Source organism: Xiphophorus hellerii, chromosome 10 (assembly GCF_003331165.1).
Source record: "Xiphophorus hellerii strain 12219 chromosome 10, Xiphophorus_hellerii-4.1, whole genome shotgun sequence".
In the NCBI taxonomy this organism is placed as follows: domain Eukaryota; kingdom Metazoa; phylum Chordata; class Actinopteri; order Cyprinodontiformes; family Poeciliidae; genus Xiphophorus; species Xiphophorus hellerii.
In genome coordinates this window covers 11675673-11693042 of record NC_045681.1, presented here as the reverse complement: position 1 = coordinate 11693042, position 17370 = coordinate 11675673, and the positions used below count along the sequence as shown (strand labels likewise).

The following is a 17370-nucleotide window of genomic DNA, read 5'->3' as shown; positions in this document are numbered from 1 at the left end:
ACCACATAGAATAATTATTTTTTGTTACAAATATTCCTAATTATTATTTTTTTCTAAGTAGTTGTCATTGGAGTGACTTCTAGGATTTGCTTGTTGCTGTACTCAATGAAGCAACAAGCAATGCTTCCTGATATTAGCAATAAAAAGTAAAATGCATTCATCTGTATTTTATGTGTATAAAATATTGTTTGTACATTGCTGTGTGCTTGGGATCAAGCAGCAGTTCATCACTGCAGCTGTCACCAACATTTATGGCAGCCATATTGGATTTCAAAAGGATTCTGAGGATTCCCAGTACGTAGTACATGGTAACTGAGAGTTCAGAGGATGTTGCAAGCTTTTTTTGTCCGATACAACTGAGTCCTCTTCACTCTGCAAACACAACCACACCAAAGAGTGATTTTGTCTTGAGTATGGCGCATTCACTTATCAGAAAAACGTATGATTCTATGGTTTCTGACCAGTCAGAGGGAAAAAAGATGAAAATTGTTCAGTCACCAGCACATTTCTTGATTTGTAAAACCTGGGAGATTAGTTTTCAAATGATGCATTCATGTTGCAGAGTTTGGACGAAGGTGCTGATGAGAACGAAGCTCGGCCGCTGGCTGAATCCTTGCTGCTCACCATTGCTGACCTGCTCTTCTGTCCAGATTTTACCGTCCAGAGTCACAAGAAGAACAACCCGGTCAGTGAGTTGAAAGAAGAACATTTATAGCTGGTCATTACCAATTAATGCAGAGTTGAACATTCTTTTAAGTCCTTGGTAACATTAAGTGTGTTACTGTGCTGTGTCCAATTAAGGCTGGTACGTCTGTTGCTCCAAACTTGTGCGATGGACAAATTTAACATTTAACTTGCACACACAGAAATAAAATAATCTGACATGTTGTCTTGACCTCTTTGTTAATTAATTAAAGGACATCATTCCTATAAAACGTACTACAAAAGGTAGGAAAACAGAGCTAGCCAGCATTTTCTCTGATGAAAGGTTTCAGGTCTTGTTTTCTTAACCTTCTGGTGGTACAAGTCTGTGCCGTTATCTCCTTCATGCAAACCTCTCAGGCGGTTTGCTGGAGTTAATGAGTGACTCCATGGCGCAGAGGGAGGCAGGAGTGGCCGTACTCGAGCTGGGTGGACTCGTCTTAACTGAGCTCTGCAAACATTTTAGAGACTGGGGAGGTGATCTGTGCTGCCATCAGAGGAAGTGGTCAGTGTTTATTCCCACCTGCCTCTGTGGCCAATCAAGCATGAAGAATAGCTGGAAAGAAGCTGGGGGGAGCAAATAAGGTTTTCACTTTTCCGTCAGTGTTTGTCCACCTGGAGGTCAGATTTTCTTTTCTGGACAAAAAACCCCAAAAAACACTACTTAAATTGGATTCATTGTCTTATTTGCCTTCCAGTGTTCAAACCCTCATCTAATTTATTGAAAAGTGGTCTTGGTCAAGATTTCTCAAGGATTCAAGCCAAGTGTTTAAACATTTGGTTTGGACTTTGGTCACCTTTTTAGCCAGCTTCTGTCTGGTACCTCAGGGTCGATAAATAATGTTATCTATCAGCAGAAGGTTAAGTCATACGTAGATATTTCAGTTTGATCAGGTGTCATTTTATAAGAGTCAGTTTGATTGCATGGGGGATCAGAACCGCTATCAGTATAAAAAGGTCTAATGTTTAGTCTTAAAATTACACTAACTTTAGATACACACTTTTGGTCAAAAGTTTACCTTGTTGTGGTTATCTATCTGTATTATTTATCAATAATACTAAACCATCAAAGGAAATAAACCGATATGCAATTGGAGTAGAAAATGTTTTGTTTATGGATTCAACATGGAAGGAAGTGGAAAAGAAATAACACCTATATAAAAAAATGTGGTTTGAGTTGGTGAAGTGTTGGATTAATATTTTACCTGAAAATAAACGAGAATATAATTCTAACAAGGCAGTTTCATTGGAGGTATATTAGCTTAAATGTTGCCATTCTAGACATCTAAATGAATTGAATCAACTCAATTTAAGGTCATGTGTCAGGTCGTTGCTTTTTTTGTTTTTGGTCAGGCCGTTGCTTTTTTGTTTTTGGTATAAATTAACTTAGTTTTAATTTAGTATTTATTTTTTATTTAATGTTTTTGTTTTCATACAGAGAGATTTGTAGGGCCATTGTCTCTTTTATAGTCAACTTTTGTATCCATGGCTCTGTGCTGATATTTGTCCAATTTTGGCATGTTGGAGTTGGTATAATAGAATTTTTATATAATTGAATGTCTAAGAATGTTTTTGCTTTTTTTATTATAGTGAAATTTTGAGGGTCACTGGTAGTTAGAAATTAAATATAAAATTTATTTTCCTCAAATTTTTTATGTGTTGAAATATTCTACTTTACATTTCTTTAACAAAAATTGACATTATTCTATTAACTATATCAATGTTAATAGAACTTCAATATAGTTCGATTAACTATAGAACTATATCTATAGTTAATAGATCCATATCCAATAGACCCCATCCATATTGTGATGGGGTAGGATTTAATAAATGACTACTCCCTCCCACATGTTATGTAAAATAGTAAAATATTTTCTTCTAAATGTTGTTTGTTTGATTTTGCTTTCTATTAAAAAAACATGTTTGAAGTAACTAATTCATAATGTTTAGACATATTCATGTAACTTAGAACATTTTCAGATCTTCCTTTCCAAATCTGCTGCTTTGACAAGTATTATCGGAACTTTATTACTAACTAGCAGCTTTATTGTTTTTTAGGTTTCACTTATTGGACAGCGTATTTCGGTTATGCCACTGGAGAAGTTTAATACAGCATGCGGCTGTGTGCCCTTTTGTCAGATAACTTACAGAAACACCTCATCACTTCTATTCTTAAAGCTGCAGTTATCTGCGCCGAGGTGTCAAAGCCAGATAATGTCAGCAGAGTACTCGGCTCGTTCTGTTTGCTGATTAACCATTATTAACATGGTCCAAGTGTTCAAATGCAGAACCTTTGTAGACCTTCTTTATTTTTTGCCTTTAACAATAAGGAATATTTTATGTTGTGCTCTGTGCTGGTTCATACTACAGTTTAACATTATGACTGAGCATGACGTCACAAGTAACACTGTACCTTTGGTAGAGAATCATCCTCCACATATTAATTCAGTATATACAGTATCTCAAACTATAATGTTTTTAAACTCTTGTTTTGCTTTAGGATGCCTCAGAGGAAATGCGATCCATAGATAGCTGTGAGTACATCTGGGAGGCCGGGGTGGGCTTTGCTCAGTCGCCTCCCCTGAATTACATCCATGACCTGAACAGGTGAGACTGCAAGCTGGATTTTACCTGTTTAGCTGCTTTCCTAAAAAGGTGATGGACATATTTTACTTTAAACCGGGGGTGGGGTGGGGTGGAGAAATAAGACACTAAAACTTTGCTTTGTGATAATTTGGGTAAGATGAACCCACACAGTCAGTATAAACTAATAAGTAAGGTGAGGGCAATTTGTAATAAATCAGTTTAGAGATTATTAACAGTCCTTTACCATTAAACTGATTGCTTCCATAAAAATCTGCTACATTGCTCACCACTACAGGGATTTATTGAGTTTAGTAACGTGCTATTTAATTAATATTGCTTTTTCCCACTTTATGATTTTTTTGACTGCTGTTGTTTTGATGCTAGATTCATTGTGTGTTTGCAGGACAGAGCTGCTGAAGCTGCTTCTCACTTGCTTCTCTGAAGCCATGTATCTTTCTCCTTTGTCTGACAGCCAAGTGCTTAACCCCTGGGTCTCCTTCTTCTGTTCTGCAGAAAACAGGTGGGCATGGCTAAAAAAAGCCACATCAAGATAGTCTATGTCTAAATCTGTGCTTTTTGAGCATTTACCATTTATTTTATTTGACTGCAGTGCAGAAGAAGACTGATTGCTTTTGTTATTTTGTCCTAGTGGATTATGGATTATTTTTGCAGGTGCAGTGAAAACAGTAAGCATTTTAAAGTGTAAAAATGCAAAGAACTTTCAATTCCTCTTGGAAAATGTCCTTCAGTTCCTTCATATTCTTAGCTCTTCTTGCATGAACTGCATGTTTAAGATATCCCCAAATTGGCTCAATAATGTTATGGTCCAGAGGCTGAGATTTTCACTCCAGAACCTTCACTGTTTTTCTCTTGTATATAAAAACAACTTATATTGGTCTTGTACTATTTACAGTTTCCATCTCTAAACCTCTTCAGTTTATAGATGCTCTGTTATAAAAACCAGGATTATCTGTGTGCCATTGCTTCAGACATGCCTTGCCACTCTTCACATCCCTGTTGAACGTGGTCTGTTCCTACGACCCAGTGGGATACGGTATCCCGTACAACCATCTGCTGTTCTCAGACTACCGAGAGCAGCTAGTGGAGCAGGCGCTACAGGTCCTGATTGTCACCCTGGAGCACGAGACTGGGTCGGCTGTGAGCGCTGCCCTCCAGGCGCTGGACTCCTCCTCATCCAATCCACTTGAGGAATTAGAGGTATCATGGATAAATGTTATTGTTGCCATTTTGCTGGAAAAAAGTTACACTCTAACCTATACAGCAAACAGTGTGAAAGAAACTTGTTAAAGGTACATTAAAGAAGTATCAACACAGCTAAAAAAAAAAAATATTACTTAACTAATTTAATTTTAGTTCCTAATCTTACCTATTTCTGCAAGTGCATGGTCAATCTCTCAAAACATTTAACATAAGTCAAACAGAAAATCATGTAAATAAGTATATAAGTTGAAATGAAGAATTAAAATTTTTTAATATACTTTTGTTTTAATATACAGCCAGCTGGACCTGACAACCTCTTTGTGAATTACCTCTCGAGGATCCACAGGGAGGAGGTACCAAACTGTAAACCTTCAATTTTATCCACAAATAGAACATTTCTGATTGGAAGTTTTAGCATATTCTCTGTATTGGTTCAACAGGATTTGAGTTTTGTCCTACGAGGTTTTGCTCAGCTGCTCAACAACCCTCTGATCCAGACGTACCTTCCACGATCCACCAAGAAGATCCATTTCCACCAGGAGCTTCTAATTCTGTTCTGGAAGTGCTGTGATTTTAACAAAGTGCGAGGCTTCTTGCATTTTTAAATTGTGTTCTTTTCATTTTTCATAGTGTAACCTGTTGGTTTAACTCACTAACATGACTGTTTCTGCATGTTGCAGAAATTCCTGTTCTTCGTTCTAAAGAGCAGCGACGTCTTGGAGATGCTGGTTCCCATCCTGTTCTACCTGAATGATGCCAGAGCAGATCAGTGTGAGACACTGATCTGCTCTAAAAGTTCTAAAATTCTTCAAAACCGCACAAACTTCTAAAAGCCCTTCATGTTTGTGTGCAGCTCGGGTGGGCCTCATGCACATTGGCGTGTTCATCCTGCTGCTGCTGAGCGGAGAGAGAAACTTTGGTGTTCGACTGAATAAACCGTACACGCTCCGGGTCCCCATGGACATTCCTGTTTTTACAGGAACCCACGCTGACCTGCTCATAGTTGTGAGAGACCTACTTTACTTGACTAAGAGATTACCAGTCTGCTAAAGCTTAACAACCTGTGCTTTACAAATATTTCACAACATTAAAACAGAAAATGCTTAAAAGGTTGGTTTTCTTTTCAAATCTGAAAAGCTTACTGAAGCTGAACTCAAACTGGCAGATTCTACAAATTATTATTATTTTTTGTATTTTCCAGCTTTAGATTATAATATGCTCTCAGTATTACCAAGAGTCATATTTATGTCCCTTCTTGTTTAGATTTTTCACAAAATAATTACCTGTGGACACCAGCGTCTCCATCCTCTGTTTGATTGCCTGCTCACCATAATTGTAAACAGTAAGTATGCCTGTAGACAATGCTGCCCCATAGTGGAGAGTTGATGTAAGCACATTTTCTACCTCTGTAGTTTCACCCTACCTAAAGAGCCTGTCAATGGTGGCTGCCAACAAGTTGCTCCACCTGCTGGAGGCCTTCTCCATGCCCTGGTACCTCCTATCTGCACCTCAGAACCACAACCTGGTCTTCTTCCTCCTGGAGGTCTTCAACAACATCATCCAGTATCAGTTTGATGGTTAGAACAACAATGGGATCTTGTGAGTGCAGCTGCATTTGGGGCTCCCTTTTGACGTCTGAAACCTTCCCCACAGGTAACTTCAACCTGGTGTATGCCATCATTCGTAAGAGGAACGTTTTCCACCAGCTAGCCAACCTCCCCACGGATGAGGGATCCATTCAGAAAACTTTGCAGAAGAAGAAGAAGAAGTCTGGGATCTCCCGCCTAAACTCCACAGATGGGGAGTCCATGGAGGGTTCCAGACCTGCTGCACCTGCTGAGCCCGGGACACTCAAAGCCACCTTAGAGGCCACTCCAGGTAGGGAAGAAACTGCCAAGAATAAATAGACAATAAGTTAATAAGTTCTAAAATACTCTTTTTTTTTTCTTTTTTTTTTTTGCAACTTTGATAAATGAGAAGGTGAAATAAAATGGTAACAAAACAAAAAAAGCTCCAGTGACAGAAATTTATTTAAAGACAAGAAAACGCCAAAGAAATTCATAATGGAAAGCTTAAAACTGCTATGCTGGGATCTGTAATCTGAAAAGAACAAAATTATAAACCAACCATAAAAGTGTAAATTAAAATATGACCATGCCAACTTGAGTCTGAAAAAAATTGTGAAAGAATGGACAAATTTTAAAGTAATATGACCAGAAAGAGGTAAGTTAGAGCACTAGAAGCAACAAATTAAAGTGAACATTGGAAGATTAGTGAGACATGGGTTTTAAACTTTTTTGTGTGTCTGAAAAGTGTGGCTTACGTTTATTTAGAACCCCCGAGGTTATGTAGAAACTCTGCAATCACATCTTCAAGGCCATTGTGTATGTCTTCTACAAACTTTACATATCTACTGAAATGTTTGTACCCCCTTCTTTGCAAAATTCTTCAAAATACTAGTCAGATTTGATGGAGGACTTCCATTTTCAAGTCAGGCCACAGATTTCCAGTCAGGCATCCTTTTTTTCTCTCAGCAGGAAGTAACAGCTCATGTTGTTTCAGGAATTGATAAGATTACGGAGAAATCTCAGGTAAGCGAAGATGGAACAATGATTGCCTTGCCTCGGTCAAGCTCTCCGGCAACACCACCTCACCGTGGTGCCATCAATGGAGCCAGCGACACGGAGTCCAACTCAGAAAGAGACCACGAGGTACAGCAGATACCTCGCTGCTCACACTCTGTTTATTTTTCTGCTTTCTCACTGTTTCATCCTGTCATCAGGTCTTCACAAGGTCACAGACGTCAAGAAGTCGAATGTCAAGCGTCTCATCTACTGTTGCCTGGACCGCTAATTCAGACTGGGTGAGAAAAGGTTTTTTTTTATGCTTATTTCTGCTGCCTGTTGGTTTTTATTATGAGATTTTATGCTTTATTTACCTGTTCCTGTTAGATGTTGTCATGGAAATCTAGACTTCCTCTGCAAACCATCATGCGGCTTCTGCAAGTCTTGGTCCCTCAGGTGGAGAAGATCTGCATCGACAAGTAGGAGAAAAGTTTTAATTAGAAGCCAAATGGATTTAATAGTTTAACTGATTTACAAGAGATTGCTGTAAGTTACAAATAAGCAAAAAGTTGATATTTTGGGAATTGGATTCTTAAATCTGAGATGTTCTGATTGTTTAGAGCTGGATCAAATGAGGAGATTTTGTTTTATCTTCAGGGGTTTAACAGATGAGTCAGAGATTTTGAGGTTCCTGCAGCACGGCACGCTGGTGGGCCTCCTCCCAGTCCCTCACCCCATCCTGATCAGGAAGTACCAGGCCAACTCTGGCACTGCCATGTGGTTCCGGACCTACATGTGGGGAGTCATCTACCTACGGTAAACATACCGGATGTAGATTCACAGTGGATTTCAGTTTGGCTGCTGAAACAGTTTTTTTCACTCTTCCTTTTGTTCTTTGAAGGAATGTGGATCCTCCAATCTGGTACGATACGGACATAAGGCTTTTTGAGATTCAGAGGATTTAGAGGAGCTGTTGGAGTTGACCTCAATAACAAGCTTCTGCCAGATGATCTTTGACCAACTTACTCAAAAAAATAAAGATTCTCTAAACATGCCCTGAAAGTTCTTCATTATGCATTAAATCCAACATGAAATCATTGGTTGAATATAATGTTCTTAACTCATCAAAAGTACTTAGAAATATCTTCCCCGTACACACCTAAAAGTGTTCTTCACTCACTTAAATGCTTGATTTAAGAGCCAATTGGAATGCACTACAGAAGATTTAGTACACACAGTAAAACACAGCTGTAGCAAAGATTTATGCTGCAGCTAGATAAAGTCTAACTCAAATTGTCAAAAATATGTATGTCCTTTAAAAATAAATAAAAATGCTTATTAGCATTTTTATTTCTTAAAAATATAAAAGGAACTGTACATAATTGTAGTAATACAAATAATCTGCAGCTTTAAAAATAAATCAAATATAAATATTTGTATATGAAAGCGGAAAAAGTTATTGGCTCAGAGTGGGTGGACCTGGCTAAACTGGATTTACCAAATGATACCTTTGGAAATAATACAAAGTATGAAGAATGGATAAAATGCATAAGTTTGAGCTGCCTACTTTCTGAATCAATTTGCTAGTCAGTCAAACTAAAATGGAAAAATAATTTCTGTACCTACTGGATGTGAGGGCATTCGGTCAAATATACTTTAAATTAGTTTATAGTGAAAATACGTTCGTAATTGTGTGACTATTAAGAATATATATTTTTTTAATTTGGGTTTTGGAATTTGATCCGAGTAGGACATCTGTACTATAATCTGCGTATCTTTGTAGAAACATGACCGAGTGAGCGCTCTTACGAGTAAACAATATCTGACGTATTATTCTTCAGTAACCTTGGCAACAAGAATTTAGGCAGTTGGGGAGGCCGTAAACGTTTATACGCTTTGTACGTACCTTGGAAAACTTTCGTCTTTGTAAGTATTTATGTGTTTGTAAAGCGCCTGTTGTTTTTTGGCAGATAAAATGTAGAGCAGTGTGCATCTTTGAGTGTGGATTTAAGAGGAGTGATGCATTTTTTTCTTTGTTATATTTTCAGTTACAAAAACATTTTGAATGTAGCAAGGTGAGTGCATTAGCTAATAATGTATTTTTTCCCCTCCAGCTTATAAAAATCAAGGTTTTTGTGGAAACCTTTTACTAGTTGTTCGCTAACGTGTAGCTAATGACGTGTTGTGAGGACAGTGACCCCCTGGTGACCCCGACATGGCGATTTCTGACAAGCAAGGGATATAAAGTAAAATGTTTGAGAACCTACTGAATATGACTGCATGCAACTGAATCAGACTTTCAACTATTTTTTTTAAAGAATCTCACTGGCCTTAAAGAAAATACATGGTCAGAACTGAAAAGTCGTGTGCAGCAGACGGCAACCTGTTTGGCCCAAATCATATAATTTGAAAGGTAATTCTACCAAAGAATTCTAAGGAAATGTATGTCAAATGTAAAGGTAACATCCAAAAATGTCTCATTCCAACATTTATTGTTTAATCTGTTTCAATGTCAAACGGTAGGGAAGGAAAGTGTGTTTGTCCTTGTTCTATTTCTTGTTATTGGAACAAGAAAAGATCATTCGAGCAGTCGGGCTGTTTTTGATTTTAATATTTGATCATTGTACACCTCACCAACACTTAAAAGTTGTGGGGGTTGTAACTAAAAACATCTATGTAAAAACAATAACATTAAAGAGGATGCTGAAATTTAACTTGTCGGGATTCGAAATTATCTTCAAAACTGAAGGATGCTCCAGGTTCGACCTATACGTGAAGCGGGGCGCGTCTTTACGTGGAGACAACTCCGCCCATTCCTGACTTACAGCAGGCCGACGTCTCTAAGCAACCAGCTGCCCAGCGTTGGGCTCTGCAGGCCGCAGAATCAACAGCGTCCCGGACAGAACCAAGAAGTCAGCTCTTCAAAGGGACTAAAGGTTATGGACTGGAGCTGGAATTGAGCCAAGGCCGCCATGAATGACCGGTACCACCGGGCGGCCCGGGACGGCTACCTGGACATCCTGAAGGAAGCCACTCGGAAGGAGCTGAACGCCCCGGACGAAGATGGGATGACGCCGACCTTATGGGCCGCTTACCACGGCAACCTGGAGGCTCTCCGGCTCATCGTTGGCAGAGGGTGAGTCCGTAAAAAAATCTTTATTGTTTGTTTATAAATAAATATGTTATAGAGTTTGAAACGTAAAATAAGAACTATATTTAACCAAATCAAGGTCTAGTTTAAAATCGAGTTCTTATTATTATTATTATTATTATTATTATTATTATTATTATTATTATTATTATTGATAAAACAAAATTGATAAGAAATAAAATATTTAGAATAAATGTTACTTCCTTCCACAGTTTAATCAGTGGAGGGACATATAGAAGGTTTTACAGCCCCACTACATAGAAAGGTCAGGTTAAACAAGTGAATGCACACTGTGACAGCTTCATGTTAAGTTATGATCAATTTTAGAACAGACCAGCCTGGTCTGCAGGCCAGCACTCTAAATCATATCCAGAAGCCATCAGTAATAATTTCACTCAACTAGATTAAAAATGATCTAAAAATCCATTGTGTTTGGCTTAATGTCTATGTTGAGATGCAGGGAAGGTTTTAGGATCAACATCTGCTGAGGTTTCCAAGCTACAATCAAAGCAGGATGCTGATCAAAGTGACTCCTTGTTATCTGTTGAAGCAGAATGAAACAGTCTGGGTGCCCTTTATCGTGCAGCTGATTGCAGGTTTATAGGGCATGCAGTGATGCCAAGGACAGCCGACTCTTGGAATGGTCACAGAGATTGATTGATAGAAACAGACCAGAAGAAAGACATACACAAATTGTTGCAATGAATGTGTCAATAACACAGGAATTCCTGGAAGATTTGTATAGTTGCTTTTTTACTACAGTGGCCAACTTTTCAGTATAGCAAAGAATCTTCTTTATTTTTATACTACAGTTAGAATGTCTATTCAGCCATGTTTCCAAATTTTCATTTACTTATTTTTGCCCAATAGAATCTACTTTAAGCCAAGAAACAACATATTTACAAAGAATGTAGATACATACAGTATGTATTAAAAGAGAAACAATTTGAATTTGTTGATGAAAAACTTTAACATGGCTAAATGTGTAGGGCCCTGGAAAAATATTTATATGCCGTTAACTTTTCCACCTTTTGTCGCCTTGCAAATAAATCTCAGTGTTTACTTTATGTTACTGGGATTTTATATTATAGACCGGAGTACCTAGAGAGAACCCACGCATTCACAGGGAGAACATGCAAACTCCATGCAGAAAGACCCCGGGCTGGGAAACCGCCTTGCTACAAGGCAACAGTGCTACCAACTGCGCCACTGTGCAGCCCTTCAGCTTCATCTCTTGTACTTTAATTTACATTTACATAGTAGCATGTGCACACTGAAAGTCATAGAATTCAAAGGGGAAGTGTCATATTGTTTATGTCTTCAAGCTTGTAGTTCATGATGATTGTATACATGTCTTAAGTCAAAATATTTATCAGTCACCGCTGTGATGGATAATTTGATCATTTGGAATACCAGAAAGGTGACTTAAATTAACATAAAGAATCTAATGTTTTGCTGTCTTAGACAATCTATTTTAAGTCCAAAGCACCACAGTGAGCCCCAGTGTTTTCTATGACTGAGCACACCAGCAGGGAAAAGCTATATGTTTTGAAAATGCTGGACCCCTGAGCTACATTTAGCTTAGCTACCATTACCTTTAAGGAAGGGGACATTTCAGGATGCTTTTAGGGTAATTTTATCTAGCTTAGTGTCTAGAAATAAAGGAAAAATACCCCTTAAAAAAGCAGATGGTACTAAGGCCCGCTCCGTTTTAACAATTCTAAGTATTATGTAATGTCCTCCCTGATGTTTCCCTCTTGATTGACGGATGAAAGAAAGCATATTTATCCTGGTCATCTGGTCATGGGCACATGATCTCCAAATGACATTCAGAATTTCCTTCCTGAAACAATTCGTCTTCCTGCTGATTGGACCAAAGTGGGTTAATGCAGTGCATTGATGAATCAATAGTTATACCAACTCCTGTAATTAGTCTATCGTGGCTGAAAGTCCAACACTGGTTTAATTTTATAACACAATTGGTGAATATCAAAATACATTTTGTATTGGTACATAAAAATTAAGCACAATGGTACAGCAACATATTTTCTTACCTGAGAAACTATTTGCCAACAAACAACACAGACTCTACCACAGTCATTGTCATGGCAAAATAATATTTATTACAGAAATATTTTTCTGTATTGGAGAATCTCTGAGGAAATCTGAAAAGCTCACCCAGTTCTCTTGTGTTGTGAATAAATAGCTACATATATTCCAGTTAGAAAAGTGTTTTTGGCAAGAAAACAATCGTCCTCTGTTTACAATTATAGACGGTCACACTCCACTGTAACATACGTGATATTCTCACTCTGTATATGGCAATGGTGTTTAAGTTTTAGAGGTTAAATCATTTGAATTATATTTAATTACACTTAGAATAATAACAAGCAAACACCTAAACTATTCTGTTGCATTTCATATCCCATACTTTTCTTGGGATTAAAGGAAAAATGAGTGCCAAAAACAGCTCGAGTTGCATTAAATGATTTTTAATGACTTACGAATAAAGTCTCACAGTCAGAGCTTTCTGAGAACAATTGCTCTTGACAGCAGCCACATATTTTCATGTTTCAAGAAAACAAATTTGTTTTTTGTTGTTTATCTCTGCTTTATCACCTCTAAACTAGAGCTACATGTTATCAGATTACTGTCTGAGCTACGTAGGTGTGATTCCTGTTGCATGTTACTACAGTGATACATTTCCCACCATTGCAACTGGATCTGCATTACAGCTTTTAAACCAACAGCAGAACGAAGAACTTTAAAAAGGTCCATCTGGGTCACAGGCTGAAAATAAAGTCAGAGGTGATGCTGATGAGGCCGATGGCCCTGTTGTGGTGACTGCATGTTTGTGTGTGAAAAAAAGACTTTGGGTGTGTGGGATGAATAATGCAACGTCACCTCTGTCATGTTTAACCTGCAGAGCTTCAATTATTAATCATGGACTGGACGTGTAAGAGGAGGGAAAAAAAGAAAGAAAGTTTGTCGCTGCTGCAGCTGAATGCTCCTGTTTATGTTCTTGATAACGATACAGTAACACCTGGGGGAATGTACTGCATATTGGGGCTTCTACTTATAATTTATTAATATCAGGAGGAAGGAGAAAAAACTGGATTTTTATGAAAATCAGTTTGCCCGACTACCTCTAATTATTTTAAAATTAGAATTTACTCTTGTGAGAAGATAAAGACTGTTTCTGTTCTATTCTATTCTATTCTAACTTTAAAATGAAGTTAATCAAGGAACAAGTGTTAGTTTATTTTAGCCAGTTCTGATCCTCTTAATGATCATTTGTAGATATCTAATTAATTTGAAGAAAAAATCCTCTCCTAGCTGACTAAATTAACTCATACTCACAGTTAAAGTAGATTCTTGCCTTTTCTACAAGAAATCTCCCAGTGTTTACAGCCAAAAAGAAAACCTTTAAAATTAGCATTAGAATCAGTTCAATAAATTTAATTAGACATCTCCTCTCCTGTTTCTTAGAGGTGATCCAGACAAATGTGACATCTGGGGGAACACGCCGCTCCACCTGGCAGCTGCCAACGGCCACCTGAGTTCGCTCTCCTTCCTGGTAGCTTTCGGTGCCAACCTTTGGTGTCTGGACAATGACTATCACACACCTCTGGACATGGCAGCTGCCAAGGGCCACATGGATTGTGTTCGATATCTGGACTCCACCGCCTCCAAGCAGATCACCCTCAACCCAAAGCTGGTCAGTAAGCTGAAGGACCGAGCATTTCGGGCTGCGGAGCGTCGCATCAAAGACTGTGAGAAGCTCCAAATGAGGCACCGGGAGCGCATGGAGAGGAAGTTCATGAAGGAGTCAGTGGCTCTGGATAACCTGGATGCTATTAGCTTCTCCAGCTACACCAGCAGCAGCACGCTAAGCCCCAAGTTCAACACAGTCACCTCCAACATGCCATATTCACAGGTGGTTATGAGTCAGATGTAACCAAGCATTATATTATATGTCTTCTATATGCTAATAATGGTTTTTATGAGAAAAATTGAGATTATAACCATTTTTTTTACTATGTACTATGCATTGTTACTACATGACACCGAATTTAAGAACTTGATGAAGACTTAGCCCACAAACCCAAGGTTTTGTTTAAGTATAGAAACTGGTTGTTTTTGACTGGTTAATTTCATCTTTAACATTTTACTCTAAACTCTCCTGGTAAGGTTAGTTGTTGATTAAATAGTCAAGGAAGTGCTAAGTTTTGAACCAGAGGAGTAAGGAAAAGGGGCAGAAAGCTTACCCAAGGGTGTTGGAAAGGAGGCTCCGAATGATTGTCAAACATTGATCCTCGATCAAAAGCAGCAGTGTAAGTTTTGCTCTGGTCATTGGACAGAGGAACAGATACTTACCCTTGTAGAGTTGATGAGGAAATCATTGTAGTATGGTTGTCCAGGCTGTGTTTTGTGGATTTAGGGAAGTACTTGGTGTGGTAAGTAATATAGTAGGAGGATGGTAAAATGAAATGAGGCCTTGCATGTAGTAATCTATGCCCTACTCTGCTCTGCTCTTGTGTGGACTCAGCCTTACAGACACAGTAAGGAGCTCCAACAATAGAAGCAAGCTTATAGTAGAATGGTTACTCCTCTGCATCAAAGGTGTTTAGATGTGTGGTCAGGATGTCAACTGGATATCTCGTATCGGAGGTTTTCTGAGCACATCTCGGAGCAGGCTAAAAACTCAACTGGGGGGATTTTTTTAGAAAGAATGTGAGGAATCTTGTCCTTGGATAAGCAAAAGACATAAAATGGATAGATAATATCTCGTGATGGCAGAATGGATCAGAAGATAGATGGGTTGGGTCCTCATCTGGTCTATTGTGGTAGCAAATAACCTGAGCATAAACAAAAGCTTCTGCCATCTAATGGCCAGACATACTTTCTGTATTCTTCCATTGTCAGATTGAAGTGTAAAAATAAACATCAGAGGTTGTGAAGTGGAGTCTTTGAGGTCTTTGTCAACAGTGTTTTCTATTGGTAGACTTTTTATTGATATTTTTTAAAACAAAAGTTATTTTGAAAAATGTGCCTATGTTTGTTTTTGTTTTAAGACCTTAAATTTTGTTTTAAGCAAGCTGGTTTTATTTCCAGGCTACGCTGCATTCAACAGCCAAGGGCAAGGCCAAGATTCAGAAGAAACTGGAAAAGAAGAAGCAGGTTGATGGAACGTTCAAAATCTACGAAGATGGGAGAAAGAGTATCCGCTCGCTCACTGGCTTGCAGCTCGGTAGCGACGTCATGTTCCTCAAACAAGGCACCTATGCCAACCCCAAAGAGCGGGCCCGTCTCAACATCCGGGACATGTTCCCCCGGGAAAATTATGACGATGTTGACACAGTTTCTCGTGCCATGAGTGACCCAGGCCTCTATGAAGCTGCTTATTCAGAAATCAGTGCAGACTCTGGGCGGGACTCCCTTTTCACACGACCTGGGCTTGGCACCATGGTGTTTAGAAGGAACTATATGACAGGTGGCATGTTCGGGATTGGAGGACGAGATGAAGGAAGTGTTGTAGGAAGTGAACCTGTTGGTCGAGCACCTAATGTCCGTCTGCGTGGACGCCTGCCTCAGTGCTCTCCTAGCTTTGATGAAGACAGTATTGGCAGCGCGTTTAGCCTACAGGAGAGGAACCTGCAAGAATTACCTTGGGAAGAGGTTGACATCGGGTTGGATGAGGATATGGAGCCAGAGAATAACTCTCTGGAAACTTTTCTTGCCTCTCAGGGCCTGAGTGAATTCTTGTCGATCCTCAGTCGGGAGAAGATTGACTTGGAAGCACTGTTGCTATGTTCAGATCAGGACCTCAGTAGCATTCATATCCCATTAGGCCCTAGAAAAAAGATGCTAGATGCCTGCAAGAGGCGTCTCGATGTTCTCGAAGAACCAGAAGCTATTGAGGACTCTGCGCTTTGAGACTTTATCTGTTTTATAGCGGGAGTATCATCTTACATCTTCATTCCCAGCAGATAGATTCATGACAGACTTTGGCTAATATCATGGGGCAAAACAGCACATGTATTGTCTTTGATCATTTTAATCACTAATCAGCAGGAAATAGTACTTTTTGGTTCCAATTCAAAATCATCAAAGGTTAAGCATGTCAACAAACTCGATTATGGCCTTTAATGGTTCGATCACTGGTGTGGGTTTGTTTATCTCCAAAAAAATCATTGCCACCATCTTGTGGCTACCATCTGTAACTGCACTCAATTTCATGCTGTAGGTTCTCCTAGATAAGAATTGTCAAGAATATAGTTTACTTGAATAAGACAGATTTACATAAATCTAAATCTGTCTCCATATTATGAGTCTACACACAAATATTAACAAACTAAATAAAACTAATTACAAATTTTACAATAAGATACAGGTTTTGGTTTTAACATTTTTCCACAAACAGGTAGGTTTCTATTGATTCACCTCCAATAAATTCTGCTTTATTGTTACTGAACATTTCTATTGCTCCATTGAAGAAAAAATCTCAATTCAAATATTGTACTATAAAACAAAATATTTTTGTTTGGCACATGTACATTATTGACCATACTGTATGTTTGTGATAGACACTAATCTGAGACTGCTGCAGACATGGTGGTAACAGTAAGACGATGTGGTGTCAGGACTAAGTTACGTGAGTTTGCGAAAGATAAAGCTGCAGTTTCAGGTTGCTGCATGTCGCATCACCTTTCAGTTCTGGATGTATCTGCACCAGAGGGCATGACCCTGCATGTATGATCATTTTTATTTTTTTGTAATAACTGCCTGAAAATGTTCACACAAACATTATATCTTTTAGTAAAATAAAGTAAACGAGTTCATTGTGAGCTTGTTGTACTTATACATTGGCATGAATGCATTGAGGCTGTTGAAATTCAATTTGTCTTAAATTTTGTTAGATTTATGTAATTGTGGTTCTCAGTACATACCTCCTCTTTTGGGGTAGAATTTTCTGTGTTTTTAACTTTTTTCTTAGAAGCTATTTTCCACTCTTTTCTTTCTTTATTTATCTGCATTAGCAAGCTGTTCTGATATTTTATGTTTTTTTTCTCCCTCTTCTTATTTGCACTTAGCTATTTTATCATTTTAGGTATTGTTTTTATGATTTTTTTTAGCACATCATTC

At 38.4% G+C, this 17370-nt stretch overlaps 2 protein-coding genes across 3 annotated transcripts in view; both read left to right on the top strand.

The window, feature by feature from the left end:
• Positions 1 to 8128, top strand: part of hid1b (HID1 domain containing b) — a 29989-nt gene extending 21861 nt beyond the window's left edge. For both annotated transcript variants that reach the window (XM_032575143.1, XM_032575142.1), the window contains exons 4-19: positions 563 to 685; positions 3203 to 3309; positions 3692 to 3808; positions 4278 to 4506; positions 4806 to 4862; positions 4950 to 5090; positions 5190 to 5280; positions 5363 to 5514; positions 5773 to 5851; positions 5922 to 6086; positions 6163 to 6387; positions 7072 to 7220; positions 7292 to 7372; positions 7461 to 7552; positions 7731 to 7889; positions 7975 to 8128. In XM_032575143.1, coding sequence (XP_032431034.1) covers positions 563 to 685; positions 3203 to 3309; positions 3692 to 3808; positions 4278 to 4506; positions 4806 to 4862; positions 4950 to 5090; positions 5190 to 5280; positions 5363 to 5514; positions 5773 to 5851; positions 5922 to 6086; positions 6163 to 6387; positions 7072 to 7220; positions 7292 to 7372; positions 7461 to 7552; positions 7731 to 7889; positions 7975 to 8038 — 2031 coding nt within the window. In that variant the 3' untranslated portion in view covers positions 8039 to 8128. The remainder of the gene's footprint in view (positions 1 to 562; positions 686 to 3202; positions 3310 to 3691; positions 3809 to 4277; positions 4507 to 4805; positions 4863 to 4949; positions 5091 to 5189; positions 5281 to 5362; positions 5515 to 5772; positions 5852 to 5921; positions 6087 to 6162; positions 6388 to 7071; positions 7221 to 7291; positions 7373 to 7460; positions 7553 to 7730; positions 7890 to 7974) is intronic.
• Positions 8129 to 8283: 155 nt separating this feature from the next.
• On the top strand, positions 8284 to 17072 carry ush1gb (Usher syndrome 1Gb (autosomal recessive)). The gene is made up of 3 exons (XM_032575145.1): positions 8284 to 10209; positions 13714 to 14161; positions 15340 to 17072. Exons 1-3 carry the CDS (start codon positions 10046 to 10048, stop codon positions 16159 to 16161), a joined length of 1434 nt encoding a protein of 477 aa, XP_032431036.1. The 5' UTR covers positions 8284 to 10045; the 3' UTR covers positions 16162 to 17072.
• The last annotated feature ends 298 nt before the right edge of the window (positions 17073 to 17370 follow it).

What these genes read in the sequence shown, in the direction of transcription:
- ush1gb (XM_032575145.1), top strand. Translation starts at nt 10,046, where the DNA reads ATGAATGACCGGTACCACCGGGCGGCCCGGGACGGCTACCTGGACATC. An exon ending in CGGCTCATCGTTGGCAGAGG is followed by an intron (nt 10,210 to 13,713) that starts GTGAGTCCGTAA and finishes CCTGTTTCTTAG; the next exon opens with AGGTGATCCAGACAAATGTG. An exon ending in CCAACATGCCATATTCACAG is followed by an intron (nt 14,162 to 15,339) that starts GTGGTTATGAGT and finishes TTTTATTTCCAG; the next exon opens with GCTACGCTGCATTCAACAGC.